Source organism: Taudactylus pleione, unplaced genomic scaffold (assembly GCF_031769625.1).
Source record: "Taudactylus pleione unplaced genomic scaffold, aTauple2 ptg000216l, whole genome shotgun sequence".
Taxonomy (NCBI): domain Eukaryota; kingdom Metazoa; phylum Chordata; class Amphibia; order Anura; family Myobatrachidae; genus Taudactylus; species Taudactylus pleione.
This window is the reverse complement of record NW_028284618.1, coordinates 2,428,004-2,444,982: the sequence shown is the minus strand read 5'-3', so window position 1 is coordinate 2,444,982 and position 16,979 is coordinate 2,428,004. Positions and strand designations below refer to the sequence as shown.

The 16,979-nt window shown below is 45.8% G+C and overlaps 1 protein-coding gene across 1 annotated transcript in view; it reads left to right on the top strand.

Annotated features, from left to right (window-relative positions):
* The window catches only part of ARL5B (ARF like GTPase 5B), a 34,222-nt gene extending 17,552 nt beyond the window's left edge, over window positions 1–16,670 (top strand). Inside the window, exons 3-6 of the mRNA XM_088478595.1 lie at window positions 8,347–8,494; window positions 11,078–11,161; window positions 12,339–12,490; window positions 14,125–16,670. Of these exons, the coding sequence (XP_088334721.1) occupies window positions 8,347–8,494; window positions 11,078–11,161; window positions 12,339–12,490; window positions 14,125–14,173 (433 nt within the window). The 3' untranslated portion in view covers window positions 14,174–16,670. The remainder of the gene's footprint in view (window positions 1–8,346; window positions 8,495–11,077; window positions 11,162–12,338; window positions 12,491–14,124) is intronic.
* The last annotated feature ends 309 nt before the right edge of the window (window positions 16,671–16,979 follow it).

Below are 16,979 nucleotides of genomic sequence, written 5' to 3'. Positions count from 1 at the left end.
AGTGGTCCCCTGACATTTTTCATGGGAGGGAATATCTGAGGATTTCATGATTGGACTATAACAGCCTTTCTACTTCAGGGTCCATAGGGTATCCACAGGATACCTTGGGGTATAGGCGATGGCGGTAGTCATCGGGCACCAGAGTTACGTTTTTACAGCCTCCCAGGATGCACTGGGGTCCCTCTCCTATACCCCAAGCCAAGGCAAATCAGTTTCGTTGGTGCCCAGCTCGGAGTCGGGTCACCATTTTCAAAGGGGGGCTGTTAACAACCCCTGAAGTTCTTTAAGAGCTGTACAGTATAGACAGTCAGTGCTGACGTCTATGCTGTCGCTCCTCCTCCCCACCGGACCAGAACGCCGGTACTGATCTGGGGATGCTGGTGAGTGTCTGGGGTCACAGCTAGCGGTGACTCCGGATTACCCGGACTGGCCAGATTCAAGGGGGTCAGGTAAGCGGCGGTGTCCCGCGGAGGGTACCCGCCGATACAGTCCTAGGTCCTCAGGCGGGGGGCTCCCTGGGGACAGGCTGCGTGTGGAGCCAGTTATTTAACCTGCGCTTCCACTAGACCACCAGGGACAGCGGGTTGCAGCAGAGTGGTAAAGCTCCAGCGTCCCAGGGGTCAATTGCATGCCAGGGGAGCGCGCCTTCCCTCTCTCGCAGCTGGCGCCTCCCCAGCTGCACAGTGCCTCTCCATAGCGGGCTGTCAGCGCTCCTCCCCCGGGCCCGCCTCCCCTCAGCTCCTTGGCGGCCATTTTTCTGTGGAAGTGTGTAAACGCTGCTGGACACTTGATACAGGTGGCATCGCGGTCCAGGTCCCCCGCATACCTCTCCTCCGATAAGATCAGAGTATGCAGCACTGTTTCCTACCAGGCTCTGTGTAGTTGTTCATAGTGCTGGTAGTGCAGGGATTTATTTCTGCATTGTAAGGGCCTTAATGCTAGCGCTGTCTAACTGTACTTTCACTTCTGACTGTCAGCCATTTTACTATCCCTGTTCTTCCGACTGCTAAAGCCCTTGCGGTGCGGTGTTGCAGGGTGTTCATTGCCTCACAGTTAAAGTATTGTCTGTGAGGTGAGTCACATACTCTGTTTACACTCGTCATGTCTGAGAGTGAACGTGATTTTCCTCTTCTGCTAAAGTGTACCACATGTAATGTACCATTAGCGGAGGGTGATGGGAACACTGAGGGATTATGTAGGGCATGTTATCTTGTATCACGCCCGATTTCTGTCACTGCGCCTGTGCAGGAACCGCCCTGGGCTTGTTGGCACTTTCAACCCTTGTGGGCCAGCTGGTGACGCCCCCTGCGTTTCCCCAGATGGTGTTATCGCAGCAGTCGGTAGTCTCATCACCCATGCAGGGGTTCCCCAGGCATTTGATGGTACCCCATTGTCTCCCGCTTTCGCCCTCCCCAGGTCTCGCAGGAGTCTGCGTGGGTGAATTCATTGTCCAATTTGGTACAACACCTGACAGACGTTTTGCAGGAGGAGTCCTGATTACGGCCTCCTAAGCGGCCTTTAGTGTCTCAGACGGTTCAGTTTGATGAAGGTGACGTCACGTCTGATGATGGTGAGATTTTTGACTTTTCGACCAAGAGCCCCTTCGTAGTAAGGAGGCGGAGTCAAAGTCTAAATACCTGGCCTTATACGGGGAGTCCGTGCGGCCTTGGTTATTGAGGATGAGGATCCCCCCGTGGCCAAATCCAAATATGCCTTCTTTAAGGATATTAAGGGTGATGCCACTGTATTTCCTCTATCTGGTCAGTTGGTGGATCATTTAGAGGAGGCGTGGAAAAATTCGGGTAAGCGATTCCAGCCTCAAACCGCTTGGCCTTTGCATACCCTTTTGTGGATAATTATTTTTCCAAGTGGGAAACCGCTCCTAAGGCGGATTCTCATGTCACACGCCTAGTGAGTAGTGCTACATTGCCCATGCCCTCCATGTACTCCTTTTAAAGGATGCTACGGATCGCAAGGTGGAAATATACCTAAAATCCATTTATTCACTTGCTGGAGGGGTGTCCAGAACGGCTATGGCCGTGTGCTGGGTGGCCAGAGCCATGGAGCGCTGGGCTGATAGCTTGGAGGCGTCTCTGGACACTGGATCTTCAGCTGAGCAGGTGGAGTTAGTGGGCAAGGTCAGAGACTCAGCCACGTACATTAATGAGGCAGCAGGCAGCCTTGGATATAGGTCTCCTCACTTCCAGAATCTCCTTGGCAGCAGTGGCGGCTCGCCGCACCCTATGGTTGCGCTCTTGGAAAGCGAACGCAGATTCCAAAAAGGGATTGGAATGCTTGCCTTTTCATAGACAGGTCCTGTTTGGCCCTGATCTGGACAAAATTGTGGCCACTCTGGCAGCAGCTAAGTCTGCGTGTCTGCCATCTGCTACAGTCCCATCAGGGTCGGGTTCTTCGTCCTTTCGGCCCTATAGGGCCATGGTAAGTCCAAAGTACAGTCAGTCCTTTCCGAGACAGTCAGGGGCCAAGAAATCTGCCAAGCCAAAGAAGCAGGTTTGGAGTACAAGACGTCCTACTCCCAAGTCGGACGATAAGCCTTCAGCCTGACAGGACGGGACTCTCCTTGGGGGACCCCAAAATGGGAGGCCGGCTTCTTCAATTCGCCCAGTGCTGGTATCTGACCACCACGGACGCTTGGGTAAGAGAAGTGGTCTCTCGGGGGTATGCCCTCTCCTTTTGGCGTAGGCCTCCCAGCCGTTTTTTCACCACGGGCCTTCAGTCAGATCAAGACAAGGCCCTGGAATTCCGGAAAGTGTTACACTCTATGCTCCAGGCTGGAGTAATAGTGCCGGTTCCATTGTCCCATAGGGGTATTACTCCAATGTCGTTCTGGTACCGAAACCCAATGGGTCTTACCGGCCCATCCTCAACCTCAAATCCTTGAGGGATCCTCGGTTCAGGATGGAGACTCTGCTTTCCATCATTATGGCGATGGAGCCTGGGGACTTTATGGTGTCGCTAGATTTTCTGGATGCCTACCTGCATATCCCCATTGTCTTAGCACTCCAGCGTTTCCTCAGGTTTGCAGTGGGCGACCGACATTTCCAGTTTCAGGCACTGCCCTTTGGTCTGGCCATAGCGCCTCGCGTGTTTACCAAACTCATGGCAGTTATGGCAACCCACCTGCGGATGCAGGGGGTCCGCTTGTTGCCCTATCTGGACGACCTCCTGTTGTTGGCAGGGTCTCCAGAGATACTTTAGTGCCATCTGCAACTGACAGTCTCTGTGTTGCAGACTCACGGCTGGCTGGTAAACTGGAAGAAGTTTTCCCTGGTTCCCTCACAGAGGTTGCTCCATCTCGGTTCCAACATCAGAGGATCTTTGTGACGGTGGAAAAGATCTCTGCATAGCAGGCAAAAGTACGCAGTTGCCTGCAGACTCGCCGGGTGTCTATTCACTCGGCGATGAGGTTACTGGGATCCATGGTGTCTATGTTCGACATGGTGGAGTAAGCCCAGTTTCACTCCAGATCTCTGCAGAAATTGATCTTCTACAGAACGATCATATAAAGACAGACAATGGCCCTCATTCAGAGCCGTACGCTCTGAGCAGAGCGCACGCTCTGAATGAGGGCCGGGCTCCATTTTCATGGAGCGTCCTCCTGGACGCTCGTATAGCTGTGGGTCACCACCCACAGGCTATACGAGCGTGCTTTGTGATGGCCGCGATGGTCGAGACCATCGCGACCATCGAAATTGCGAGCCGGAGCCTGCGGTTGAGGTTTTCAACCGCAAGCTCCGGAGTGATTTTGGCTCTATCTGAGCCAAAATCACTCCCACTGACATCACTAGTGATGTCAGTGGGCCGGCTTCTGACGGGAGGCGTTCCCGTGGGAACGCCCCCGTCAGGGAGGCACGCCCACCAAAGGGGGCGTGCTGTCAATCAACATTGACAGCACGCCCCCTTTGATCGGACACAACGAGCGAAGGACTTTCCTTCGCTCGTCGCGTCTGGCGCATGCGCACGACGGAGCTCCCTCCGTCGTGCGCATGCTCAGTGCATAACATCGACCCACTTGCGAGCGGACAGCCGCTCGCGAGTGGGTCTGAATCAGGCCCAATGGTGCTTTCCCCGGAGGTACGTCTGTCTCTGGCCTAGTGGTTGAAGACTGCTCAACTGAACAGGGGCTGCCCCTTTTGGATTGCGGACTGGGTTCTTCTGACAACGGACGCCAGTCTCCGAGGCTGGAGAGCAGTGACTGGTCCGCACTTCTTCCAGGGAAGGTGGACGCCAGCAGAATCTGCGCTTCCAATAAACATCTTGGAACTTCGGGCAGTATTCAAAGCTCTCCAACAAGCAAGATGTGTCCTCCATGGAAAACCCGTGCAGGTGCAGTCGGAAGACGCCACCACGATGATTTACATAAACCGCCAAAGGGGAACCCGCAGTCAGGCGGCCCTGAAAGAGGTGTCCCGAATTCTAGCTTGGGCGGAAGGCAATCTCCCTGCCATCTCGTCAGTGTTCATACCAGGAGTCCTCAACTGGGAAGCAGACTTTCTCAGCTGTCAAGACGTGCATCCAGGAGAATGGTCTGTTCACCAGGAGGTGTTTCAACTGCTGGTGAACAAGTGGGGCCATCCTGAGAGAGACCTCATGGCCTCCCGATACAACAACAAGCTACCTGTGTACGGGTCAAGAACAAGAGACTCAGAGGCACTTCTGGTAGACGCTCTGTCGGTCCAGTGGACCTTCCAGTTTGCGTACCTCTTCCCTCAGTTCTCCCTTCTTCCTCGAGTGATTCGCTCATTCAAGCAAGAAGGCGGCACGCTCCTGCTGATATCTCCAGCGTGGCCCAGACGGCACTGGTACTCAGATCTTCGCAGTCTCTCCGTAGACACTCCGATGCTGTTGCCTCTACGTCTGGACTTGTTTCAAGGTTCTTGCCATTACCCGAACCTGGGTCGTCTGTCTTTGACGGAGTGGCTGTTGAGACTGCCCTCTTAAGGTCCAGGGGTTTTTCCAGCTCTGTAGTTAGCACCATGCTCAGAGCTCAGAAGCCGGCTTCTGCAAGAATTTATCAGTGTGTGGCATATTTTCTTCGAATGGTGTAGCCCTAGAGGCTATGATCCTCATGTCTTTAGGATATCCAGGGTTTTGACTTCCTCATTGGCAGGCTTAGATCAGTCTTCGCCTTGCTTCCCTGAAGGTGCAGGTTTCTGCCCTGTCTGTCTGGTTTCAGCGTAGGATTGCTACTCTTCCTCATGTCCACCTTTATGCAAGGTGTACTTCGTACTCAGCCTCCCTTTGTTCCACCAGTGGCTCCTTGGGATTTGGCTGTGGTCCTGAGGGCTCTCCAAGGACCGCCATTTGAACCACGGGCTCAGTGGATTTAAATTGGCTTACAGCTAAGACTGTTTCTTCTGGCCATTGCTTCGGCCAGTAGAGTCTCAGAATTGGGGGCTCTCTCATGTCGACTTCCCTTTCTAACTTTTCATAGGGACAGGGCGTTGCCTCGCACTCGCCCTGGTTTCCTACCTAGGGTGGTATCTAGTTTCCACATTAAAGAGGAAATCATTGTGCCGGCCTTTAATTCTCCAGACCTCTCGGCTGGTGAGGCCTCCTTGGATGTGGTACGTGCTCTAAGGATTTATGTTGACCGTATCAATTCATTTAGGAAGTCGGACTCCTTGTTTGACCTCTATGGCTTCCGTAAGAAGGGTTGGCCTGCCACCAAGCAAACTTTGGCAGGATGAATTCGCATGGCGTTTTCTGAGGCTTACATTCATGAAGGCCTTCCTGTTCCATCCTCTGTTAAAGTTCATTCCACTAGATCTGTGGGTCCTTCGTGGGCAGCTCGCCGTGGTGCCTTTGCTGTTCAGCTTTGCAAGGCAGCCACGTTGGTCTTCTGTCCATACCTTTGTGAGGTATTATGCATTTGACACCTTCACCTCTCAGGATGCTTCCTTCGGGCGGCGGATTCTCCTTTCAGCACAGGAGCTTCCCCATCCTTAAAGGATACTGCTTTGGGACATCATCCAAGGTATCCTGTGGAGAAAATGAGATCTGGTAAGAACTTACCCTTGTTATCTCCTATTTCTACGAAGTCCTTAGGGTTCCAGAGGACTCCCGCCCTGTCGCACTTGTACAGCAAATGTGCTTTGCTCTGGTCACCGGTTTTTCCGTCTCCTTCTGGTGAGAATGTGATTCTTGTGTGTTCCAGAACTTTCTTCTCCTCCGGCCTATGGCTTGTTACGTAACTGATTTGCCTTGGTTTGGGGGCGGGGTATAGGAGAGGGACCCCAGTGCATCCTGGGAGGCTGTAAAAACTCTAACTCTGTGGTGCCCGATGACTACCGCCATCGCCTGTACCCCAAGGTATCCTGTGGAACCCTATGGACTTCGTAGAAATAGACACAATAAACTGTGCATTGGTGTAGTATTTGCATTTGCCTTTTATTATATCACAATTTTGCCAATAATCAAAGTTATTCCCCTTTTCAAGCGTTTCCTGCTGAGTTTTTCCTCATTCTATAAAACAAGCACAGATGTGTTTGCATCATTTTACATCTCAAAGGACACACATTGCGAAGACCTATCAAAGGGCCTATAAACCATATATCTATATAAAACTACTAGCGGTGACCAGAAATATGTATGTGTAAAAGTTTAACTTCTCAGAACTGTAGATATGATATAAAATTCCCAACTATAAAGTTGTTGTTTCCTAGACACAACAGACTTTTCATAGCTTATACTGTGCTGCTATGTACATAATGTAACATCCTGTCCCTGCTTGTATGTTTTTATAGCACCATTCAGTGTATGCCGTGTTTTACAGATATTCTGGAAATAAACTATACATACTACAGCGGGAGGACAATGAGGGTTGAGCTCAATGTTTCGCAGTGTTTACAATCCAAACAAACACATTTTTCTGTGTATGCATAGATGTCTATTAGTGTATTAGTAGCTTTTATTTAAAAGCAGCTTATATTTTAAGCTTCATTATCCCTTAATTGAGCTTCTACAGATGAATTATACCGGTTTTGTTTTTAAGAGACCTGATTTGTCCTACCACTAATAGAATAAACGTTAATTCCATCGTAATGCTTGCAGTATATTTCAACTCACAGATAATATAAACCACTGTAACATGGTTTTAATTTCAATTTTCATGTCCATGTGATACTATGATCTATGCTTCTATATTATAGTATCTTTGTTTTATTGGCATGTAGAGTAGGTATGCAGTCTTAATTGAACACAATGTTGTTCAATTGCTCTCGTTGCGGCCAGCACTTAAGTCGGTAGATGCCGTTTACCGTGACTAATGCCCGAGGTTTACAGCATTTCCTGACTTAACCGCTGGATTGATGCTGTTGGCACACGCGGCATGCCTGCAACAAGCATCACGGCACTAGTTAGTTCTAATTCCTGCGCGCTCCTCTAGTCGCAGGCTTATAGCGCAGTCAATTGAATAGCTTGGGCACTCATTCCCAGGGCTAACCAACAATAGCGTTCAATTGAATTCCACTTAAAATTCCATTGAAAAAGTCAACAATGGCCTTAATTCCGACATTTCCATTCGCTTTAGGGTTATCATTAGGGATAGCATAAGAGAGAGACATGCAATCAAGACTCTCATGCTGACCTAATGAATGTCGACATTGTAAATATGGATAAAATATACCACACTGTAGAGTAATATGTATGGTAGCTGACTAATTATCACAAAAGCCCAACACATAGGTCTTCTCATCGCTTAGTTTTACAAAATCTCTCTGTAAAAAAATCAAATGAACACAAACCATGATCGAACTGCAAATAGGATGCACAGTGCTCACCATTTAGACCACAAATGAAAGCTGACATTCTAGCAATGGTGAAGCATTAAAGAGTGACCTAATACATTTTAATGTGTGCCTGGTGGGAAGCAGCATTTGTGCTGTGAAGTGGCAAGGTAGGGGCTGGGGGTATGAATATCCGTTCGCTGTTATCACTTGGCAACAGTGCTTTCCACTGAGCTCCGTTGCCAAGTGACTTTGTACCCCGAGCGCTTTCCAAACAGAAAAATGTATTTGGTGGCACAAAGCCCCTATGTGACGGTAGTAAGTCACAAGTTTACCCTGCCAAGCAAGTCACTTATCGTCTATATTCTGTTTCCAGGGGTAAAGGTTTTTTTACCTTCCAGATTCTGAAAGGCATTGTATAGAATGAGGTTAATGTGGCACACACCGTCCTGTTTAGGTGGCTCTGGTGCAGCACAGATCCCACACTCATTCTCTGTAAGCTGATCTGGCGTTATTTGGATAGGAAGTGTCTGGTCGGGATGGAGTGAGGAGGGGGACACAATGAAAGACCTCTTAACTTTGTCGTCTTCTATTTCAGCTTAATGAATGAAGTTGTGCACACCTCGCCAACCATTGGAAGTAATGTAGAAGAAATTGTTGTTAAGAATACCCATTTTTTGATGTGGGACATTGGCGGTCAGGAATCTCTGCGGTCGTCATGGAACACCTACTATTCCAACACGGAGGTAATGGCAAACAGCGTGACCACACTATTCATGCTGGCTAATGTGTATTTGTTTTTCCATGACTCGGCTGCTCTACCTAACCCACTAAGTAATCACGAGTCTCCATTTACTTACAGCTTTTAGAAAGTTGGTGTAGTGGGAACTCGTATGCAGCAGAACCTTTTTGTAATCTTTGTGATTTAATGTAATATATCAAAACTTTTACCCAACACAGAAAATCATCCTTATGGAGCCGAAATATCTGGCTTTCATGTACTATTAGTGCCGGTGAAAACATGGCAGCGGGGTCACCTTTTTGTAGTATTTTGATGTTTCTGTTTATACTCATCCCTATTTCAGTTGCTTTTCCAATAGTCAGTAGATTCTAGCACATTGCTTTGTATTGGGATGAGCCCTCTATACATTTATCATGAACCTATTGAAGTCACTGACAGCTGACCTGGAAACATTGTAACATATAATTGCCATTCATATATATTTCAGTTGATTAATTCATTGTCTATTGAGCAGGTGATTATTGCCATAGCAGCAAGGAATGAAGCTATGCACCTAAAAGCCAGTGCTGTGTGTAATGTTAGTGGTGTATGTGCCTGTACCCCACCAGGCTGTAGCTGGACAGTCAGAGCTCCGCTGACCCCAGCACTGCGGATAGTTGAGGCTATATCAGACACTACAGTGTCCATGAGCTGAGAACACAAATTATTACATTTTATTTATAGGGCGCCACAAGTGGTCCGCAGCGCCGTACATACAGTAAAAGGGTACACAGAACATTATATGACAATACAGTAACCAAAATATAAACAGAACACAAGTAACAATTAGCAACACAATTCTTCATACACAGTACAGCGCGGAAGGTGAAGGCTGTCATGGAAGTGCTAGAGAAGAAGGGTGTGAGACAGTGAGGAGGAGGATCCTGCTCCTAGGAGCTTACAATCTAATGAAGCATACACACTGTCAGTTGAACGATCTGAACAATTTGACCAACGATTTGAACTATGAACAATTTTTGACTGCATTAAAATGAATGGAATCGTCCAAATCTGACTGCAGTACTTTTACATGAATAACTGTAATAACAGTATTTGTGGGCTAATGACTTTCTGTAACAACCTGCTTTGCTAAGATTTTACTGCAGGTCATCTCCTTCCTCCAAGCTGGAGATTTCCCTGGCCTCCTCCTGGCCAGGACTGAGGTGTTGTGGTGTGGGGTGCATTCCCTCATCTGTGTGCCAGTTACTTGTGGGTATTCACCTATGAAGTGAGCATACATGTAGGGGGTACAATTAGGAAAGTGGGCACTTTCTAGCCAGTAAACTGCAGGGATCTCTGTAACACAACATTAACAACGCTTTAGACTGCTCAGAGTTGCTGGATTAGTCTCTAGAATCGGTCAGTCTGATAATCTGGTCTGTTTACCACTAAACTTTCTTTCTAGTCCATGATGGCGTGGTGTGTAGCCACTAGGAGAACAATCTGTCATCCTGATCTTTTATTATACTATAACTTATTACCTAACCAATGTAATATGATGATCCTATATTAATAGGTAAGGCAAGCTTCATAGAATAGGTGGTCACTTATTGGCCTATTGTATTTTGCTATTTCTCTAACCATCTGATAGAATCTGTTTTCCCACCAACTTTGACCTGTTTGAATGATCTCTCTATTCCATATGTCTGCTGCTTTTACTTTTATTGTACCCCCTCATAGTACAATCGTACGCCTCTCAGGCTTGCTGTAATGTAATTCTGCCCCAAATATCTCTGGTTACTTACTCCCTAACTATAAATGACTTTCCTTTTTATTATCAGTCTTTCTAACTATGTTCTCATGGTTGTGTGTTGCCAAAGGCTTTGTTTTTTGTTTTTGTTTTTTTTTCTTATGTAACTTTCCATAGGCAATATTCCCTTGTCCTCTGCTTACTGTATATGTGACCCTTCCTGTTCTGTGAGCCATGTCCCCACCGTGTTGTGCTCAGACCTCTCATGTTGTTGGCTCAGTGCAATGGAAGAGCTGCAGACCTGGTGACCTATGGGCTCTAGTCACTAGCTGTGAAGGGAGGGCGGGAGGATTTGCCATTGCAACTGCATAGAAACGCCGGCAACGGCACTGCCTTTTGCACCAGTCATGTCACGATCTCACCCCACTCGCACTTTTTTTTATGGAGCTTCAAACAAAAATCTGCGAATCCGGCTGTACTGTAAGTGTGGCATACAGCCGCCCTAACTCACCTCGTGAGGGGATATCACAGTTTGGATTGAGCCTTAGGTGCGTGATGCCGTTGCCTATTAATAGAAACACCCTATGCAGTTGCGCAGCGCGTGGGGTGTAACTAATCTTTTAAAACTGAACTACAAGGAAAGGTGATATGTCTCATAGCAGCCAGTTTGTTTGCTGTAGTCTCCATTACTAGAAAACTGCGGTAACAGCCGTACCCCATACCAAAATCAGCCAAATCTGGTAGTGGTTCTGGGAATTATCTGCCATTACAGTAACCTATGATGTTTCTAATATTGGTAAGAGTTTTTTTATGTAATTACTTGCTAGTGACTAAAAGAGAAAATGGTTGTCTCCTCAGTTTATTATCCTGGTTGTAGACAGCACTGACAGAGAGAGACTTTCCATCACCAAAGAGGAGCTCTACCGAATGCTCGCTCATGAAGTAAGTTACCGCTGATATACATAACATACTCTGGCGTTAGAAACTTTGCTCACTGTACAACCTGCACATCCTTATGTTATGTCCTATTTATCCTTTGCTGCTTTATTTACCAGGTCCCTGACATTCATGTTCCCCTACTTGTATATTAGTCTTGGTCATATGTACTTTACATTTGTACCATAATAAATTCCTCTTACAGTACGCCAGCCAATTGGAAAAGCCTGGCTATCTTCTCGTGGTGGGCTGACCCTCCAGCTATTCATTGCTTGTACCGAAGTCGCACATTACATCCTGGTGCCAGCGTGATCGGCAACTGCTGACATAACGATTGTGGCACCCAGACAGTGCCACGTAACATTTAGCTAGGAGGCATAGTATGCAAAGGCTTTTACCCAATAGCAGTTGCTCTTAGTGAATAACGATTGAACCTTGGTGACTAACCATTGATGGCCAAGCTTAGTCTCTCACATTGGTTCTCCCAGCCTTTATTAATACTCAAGCTGTGGCACAAGCGAGTTTGTCTTGCTTGGTGATGACAGCCATCTGTGCTGAAGCCATTTAATACCTGTCCTGTGTGTGCAGAAGAACTTTGATATTGTGCCTCTGTATAGTTCAAGGTTCTGTTTTATATAACTTGCTGGATTGTCGCACAGCACAAAGCTGAAGAGATGGATATGTGATGGCCATCTGTGTAACACATCCAGGCTATTCGTCATTCGAACCAAAGTAGCCCTTTTATGAGATCCTGCTACAAAACTACAGCAGGCTTAGGGATTTGAGCTTTGTATAATTACAAAGAAAGGAGGCATGGAAGAGTGGCCAGTGGTGTCGAACCCTGGCACTCCAGCTGCTGTGGGACTGCATATCCCAGCATGCACTGCCAGAGGTTTGCTATTGGTGAATGCTAAAACTGGCAGGGCATGCTGGGATATGTTGTCCCACAACAGCTGCAGTGCCAGGGTTTGCCACCACTGGAATAACCTATCCTTCTGCAGAGAAACTCTGTGCTTGGATATTTTCTAACATAAATGATTTCATTGTATGCCCGCCATAAGAATGTTTAGGCTTCTGTTTAAATGTAAGGGTTCTCTGACTTTACTTATGAAGGTATAGTTGGGTAACATTGCTCAACATCAAAACGCACGTGATTGTGACTCGTGCATCGTCTTTCTCTTAGGACCTACGGAAGGCAGCCGTTCTCATATTTGCTAACAAACAGGACATGAAAGGGTGCATGACTGCGGCTGATATATCGAAGTACCTCACCCTCAGCTCCATAAAGGATCATCCGTGGCACATCCAGTCCTGCTGTGCACTCACAGGAGAGGGGTATGTATAATGCATGTCTATGGAACTGCCCACACTCACCTTTCACTGGCACAGAACTGTAACCAGCCAGGTAATGCACAATCTTATGTCCAAGTGATACGTCTGTGATCTGCACTGAGAATCGGCCTTAAGGTGCGTACACACTGAGCGATTAAAGTGGACGACTGAACGATAACGTTATCGTTCAGTCGTCCACTTTATCGTCCATTTTTAACATCAAAACGATGAACTATGACGCGTTCGTCATTATCGTTCATCGAGTAAACACGCAGACCAACCTGACTATGTGGTCAGGTTGCTGCATATTGGGGAATGGGGGAGAGAGCCCGACGCTAATGATATCGTTCAGCGGGTGTGCTCAATGTCATGAACGACATTGAGCACACCCTGCCGGGGACACACTAGACTATATCGCCCAGGGAGCATATCGTCTAGTGTGTTCACTCCTTTACAGGCACCTTGGTCTCCATTGCTGGATTACTCACCATTCATTTTTTTTTCCTGTCCTTTCTTTTACTGCTCTCCACTGAAGCAGAGGTCTTCTGCTAACCCGCCATCATCTCACACTTCTGCTATGGTAGTGGTGTTCTATACCCGTATCCAATGTACATTCTGCTTCTCCTCCTCCCCTCTAAATTTCGTCCTGTACTCAGCATCTTATAACAGGACCTTTTTCTCACCTCAGTTTTGCAAACGAATCGCAGTACAGCAGTGCGTAATTTTAATACATTGTGAAAGGGGTAACTAGCTATATGTCTAACGTTCTTTGTTCCATCCATTTTAACTACTGTTAACTTAACACTGCTTCTATTGGGGGAGCTTCTAAGGTGCATCCGAATGTGTCTCTTATGAAACAGGTGCTCTGTAAGAGTGATGACTTTAATAGTGATGCATCATGTTTGGTTTATCCTGTTTTATGGTCTTTTACCCACTCAGTAAGACAGGTTTCATGGCGGTAAAACAGAATTCAAACTTTAACAGTGCTGTCATTTACACTTCATATAAAGCTGAAAAGTGCATTTAAGGAGGCTACACACCTGGGCGACATATCCACCGACGATGATCTGCATGCCGAGTGGCAAATTGGTAACTCAATACGCACTTACCAATCTGCAGCTCGATGACTGCGCTGACCTCAAAACTGGGCTGGCCAGTTGAGTTTTTAGTCACCGGCGGTACGCAAGTGTACGAGCGGTCGGCGGGTTGCCCCTACACACTGCCAGATGTGCCGATATATCTACAAGATGTAGCAGCATTTGCTGTGCTGCAGGACCGATACAATGTCTGAACTGTGTCGTTGCAGAGCTGCAGCTGCTGCAGGAACTCCTGAGAGTCTTACCGTATTTTTTTAAAGCCAAAACAAAGCTGATTTCTGTTTTAAAAATACAGAAACTCTCAGGAGTTCCGGCTGCAGCTCGCAACCTGTTCCGAAAGCCCCATCGTCTGTACCCACCCGCCGATGCATGTAATGTCGCCCGTTCAGTGGAACAAGCAAAATATCGGTCAGTGTGTAGACCAGCATTACATGAATGCTTGTAAGTAATGAGATTCCATTTAGTGGGTTCTGTTGTCTTTGAAAGCTGCCAACAAATGTCCCTGATACAAATGACTTATATTTTTTTCCCCCTCTGCAGATTATGCCAAGGCCTTGAGTGGATGACCTGCCGGACTGGAGTGAGATAACTTCTTCCCACCAGCAGGACTCAGGATGCTACTTATTCCGTGAACGCATTAAGAGTACTGTCATACACTACAACATCTCCATGCTTAATTTATAGGAACATCAGATCTTTCTCTGAGCCACACTTGAATCAAGTGACGCAACGTCAGGAAATTACCTGAATTACCTGAAAACTGTTTGAATACACTACAGAAACCTCACTGAAGAACAATTTTTCATAATGTTTTATCATTTGTACAACAAGAGCAATTAATGCACACACTGCCGTTTTACAAATGGGATATATGTAGCTTTTTGTTTGGATGTTTTTGTTTTTAATGGTTTTTAAACAAAAATGCTTAATGCAGGTACAGGTAACCTGTGGTTCTTCAGACGCTGTGGAGCTGTTATCCACATGCTGGGGGCAGTAGTTCCACAACGGCAGAGGAGCCAGATCTGCCTACCTCCGGCTTAATGGGTCAATTTTCTTTTTTTCGTGTGAAAGGAGATGCTGCAAGTCTCAATGCACAGCATCGTACAGAATGAAGACTGGAAGATTGTTTTAACTACTGTACTACTGTTTATGAAAGCTTTTTACACACCTGATTTTATTCAGTAGCTCATAGCATTTCAGACTTATTTCCATTCTAGAAGGTGCAATTAAATATGTAACTCTGTCCTAGAAAACTTCCTGAAACATATAAATATCTACTCTGATTGGAGGAAATAATACATTGTTTACTGTGGATTTTTAATGACCTTTATAAACTCTGTACACTTTATATAAGTATTTTACAACTCTACATCTCCTGGTGTGTTTTCCTTACAGGGGGCAGATAGGTCAGCTATTTAACTCTTTTTATTTTTTTTCCAATTCAATATGGCTAGTCTTTTACAGTCTCATAAGCTTATGTTGGGAATAAAGATGTTTTCTGTATCTTAGATCATTTCTGATAATTGATTTTGACATTACATTATCTTATGAAAGAAAAAACGTAACTGGAATTTGCTGATAATGCACCATAGTTTTCTTCTTCAGGGTCCATAGGGATCTTCTTTTTATATTGTAACAAGGATACAGTTGGCTTCTTGGGCTAAGCATTTACAAGCCTGCCACCCACTTTATACTGTTTAGGTGGAACACCATCATCTAGAAAGCCTCAAAGATGGGTAAAGGAGAACTGAAGCATAAAACGTTATAACAAGCTCTCTTAATGGCCAGTATGCCATTAATATGTCTTTATATATATCTTTGCTTAAATGTGTCTAGGATAAGGATAATTATAAACTGAAAAAATGTGGGTGTCAGGATTGTGTTTTTTTTTAAATTTAAAGTAGTATTTTGACGACGAAAGGAGCGTAGATTCTATTTTTCTTAAGTCTCATTGATGTAGTGCCCAAAAACACTTTACCAAAGCAGATAACGACTTGGATGGTTGACCAACTAATGTCCCGTTTTCAATGGTCTCAGCTTGGTCAAAATAACCGTGCCCAGTGCATCCATCTGTCCTCAGGGGTAAGTTGTCTGAGTGACTCTCCACTCGCCTCTACATAGGGCGGAAGTATGGAAGAATTTGACTTTCATGTGCACGTACCTTTTAAGGGGGGGGACTGAGGCTCTACTTCCACAACCCCAATGGTGACATACCCTTTCTCCTAACATTAGATCTGGCCACTAGCCTAATGTGTTAGATATGAGTTCATGTGTTATACACTGTACACAATAGAAGGACAATGAGGGCATGGGAGAGTGGTATTTTGGGAAAAGCAAGATCAATAACGAATAAGCCTTATGGTCACAGTTACTGCCATTTTGAAGCCATTCTACAACTGGAGTAATATACATTAGACCAGGGGTATTCAACATGTGACCCTTCAGCTGCTATGGAACTACTCATCTCAGCATGCCCTGCCACAGTTTGGCTTTCAGGGCATGCTAAAACTATGGCAGTGTATTCTGGGATCTATAGTTCCACAGGAGCTGGAGGGGCCGCATGTTGCATTAAACAGATCCAGAGGAAATTGTTCTTAGTGCCTTTAATATATGCATGGTGTAAGAGCGCTGAATGTGTAAATGCTTCATCACTTAACGCATAATTTCATGGGTTTACATTTTTTATTATTTCAGGCTTTTCTTTTAACTTTAGTTCTCCATTATTCATTTATACACTTTCTTGTTTTTATTATTATTGGTAATCCTAAATTTACCTACGGTTCTATTAAGTATTAATTTAGTTGCTTGACGTTGCAAACAAAAGGTCAGCTCGCATTTCCCGCACTTGTGCTGTGTTTTATGTCACATGTGATAAATAAGGTGCCTATTTGTTGCCCCATTCCATTCACCTGAGCCGGGCAAGCTTGCTAGTTCTCTATTCATTTTAAAAATGAGGATTTGACCATAAAGTATTGCACCTCTTGTCAGGTTATGACAATTATGTAAAACTAAAAAATAACTTTTGAAACCAACTATTTTTTTTTTTTAAGTTACAAATAAATATTTGATGCATTTTATCAATTTTACTCCTCTCGTTATTTATCTCGACATTTGTTCATCTCTTCTACCTTGAAAGAATGGATTACGAAATCAACATTCTGATTTAGCTGGTGCTTTGAATTGTATTATCCATACATAGTTTCAAAAACATGTAACCATTCATTCTGAGTCACCCATGCCAGTGTATACCAAAGGAGAAGTTAACCTTTGTACAATAGTCTACAGCAGGGGTGGCCAGCCAGTCAGAGGCAAAGAGCCCCAAAAAATATGTAGGCAGGCAAAAATGAGGCGTGGCCTAGCTGTCACAAGGCCACGCCCCATTTTTGTGCGCACGC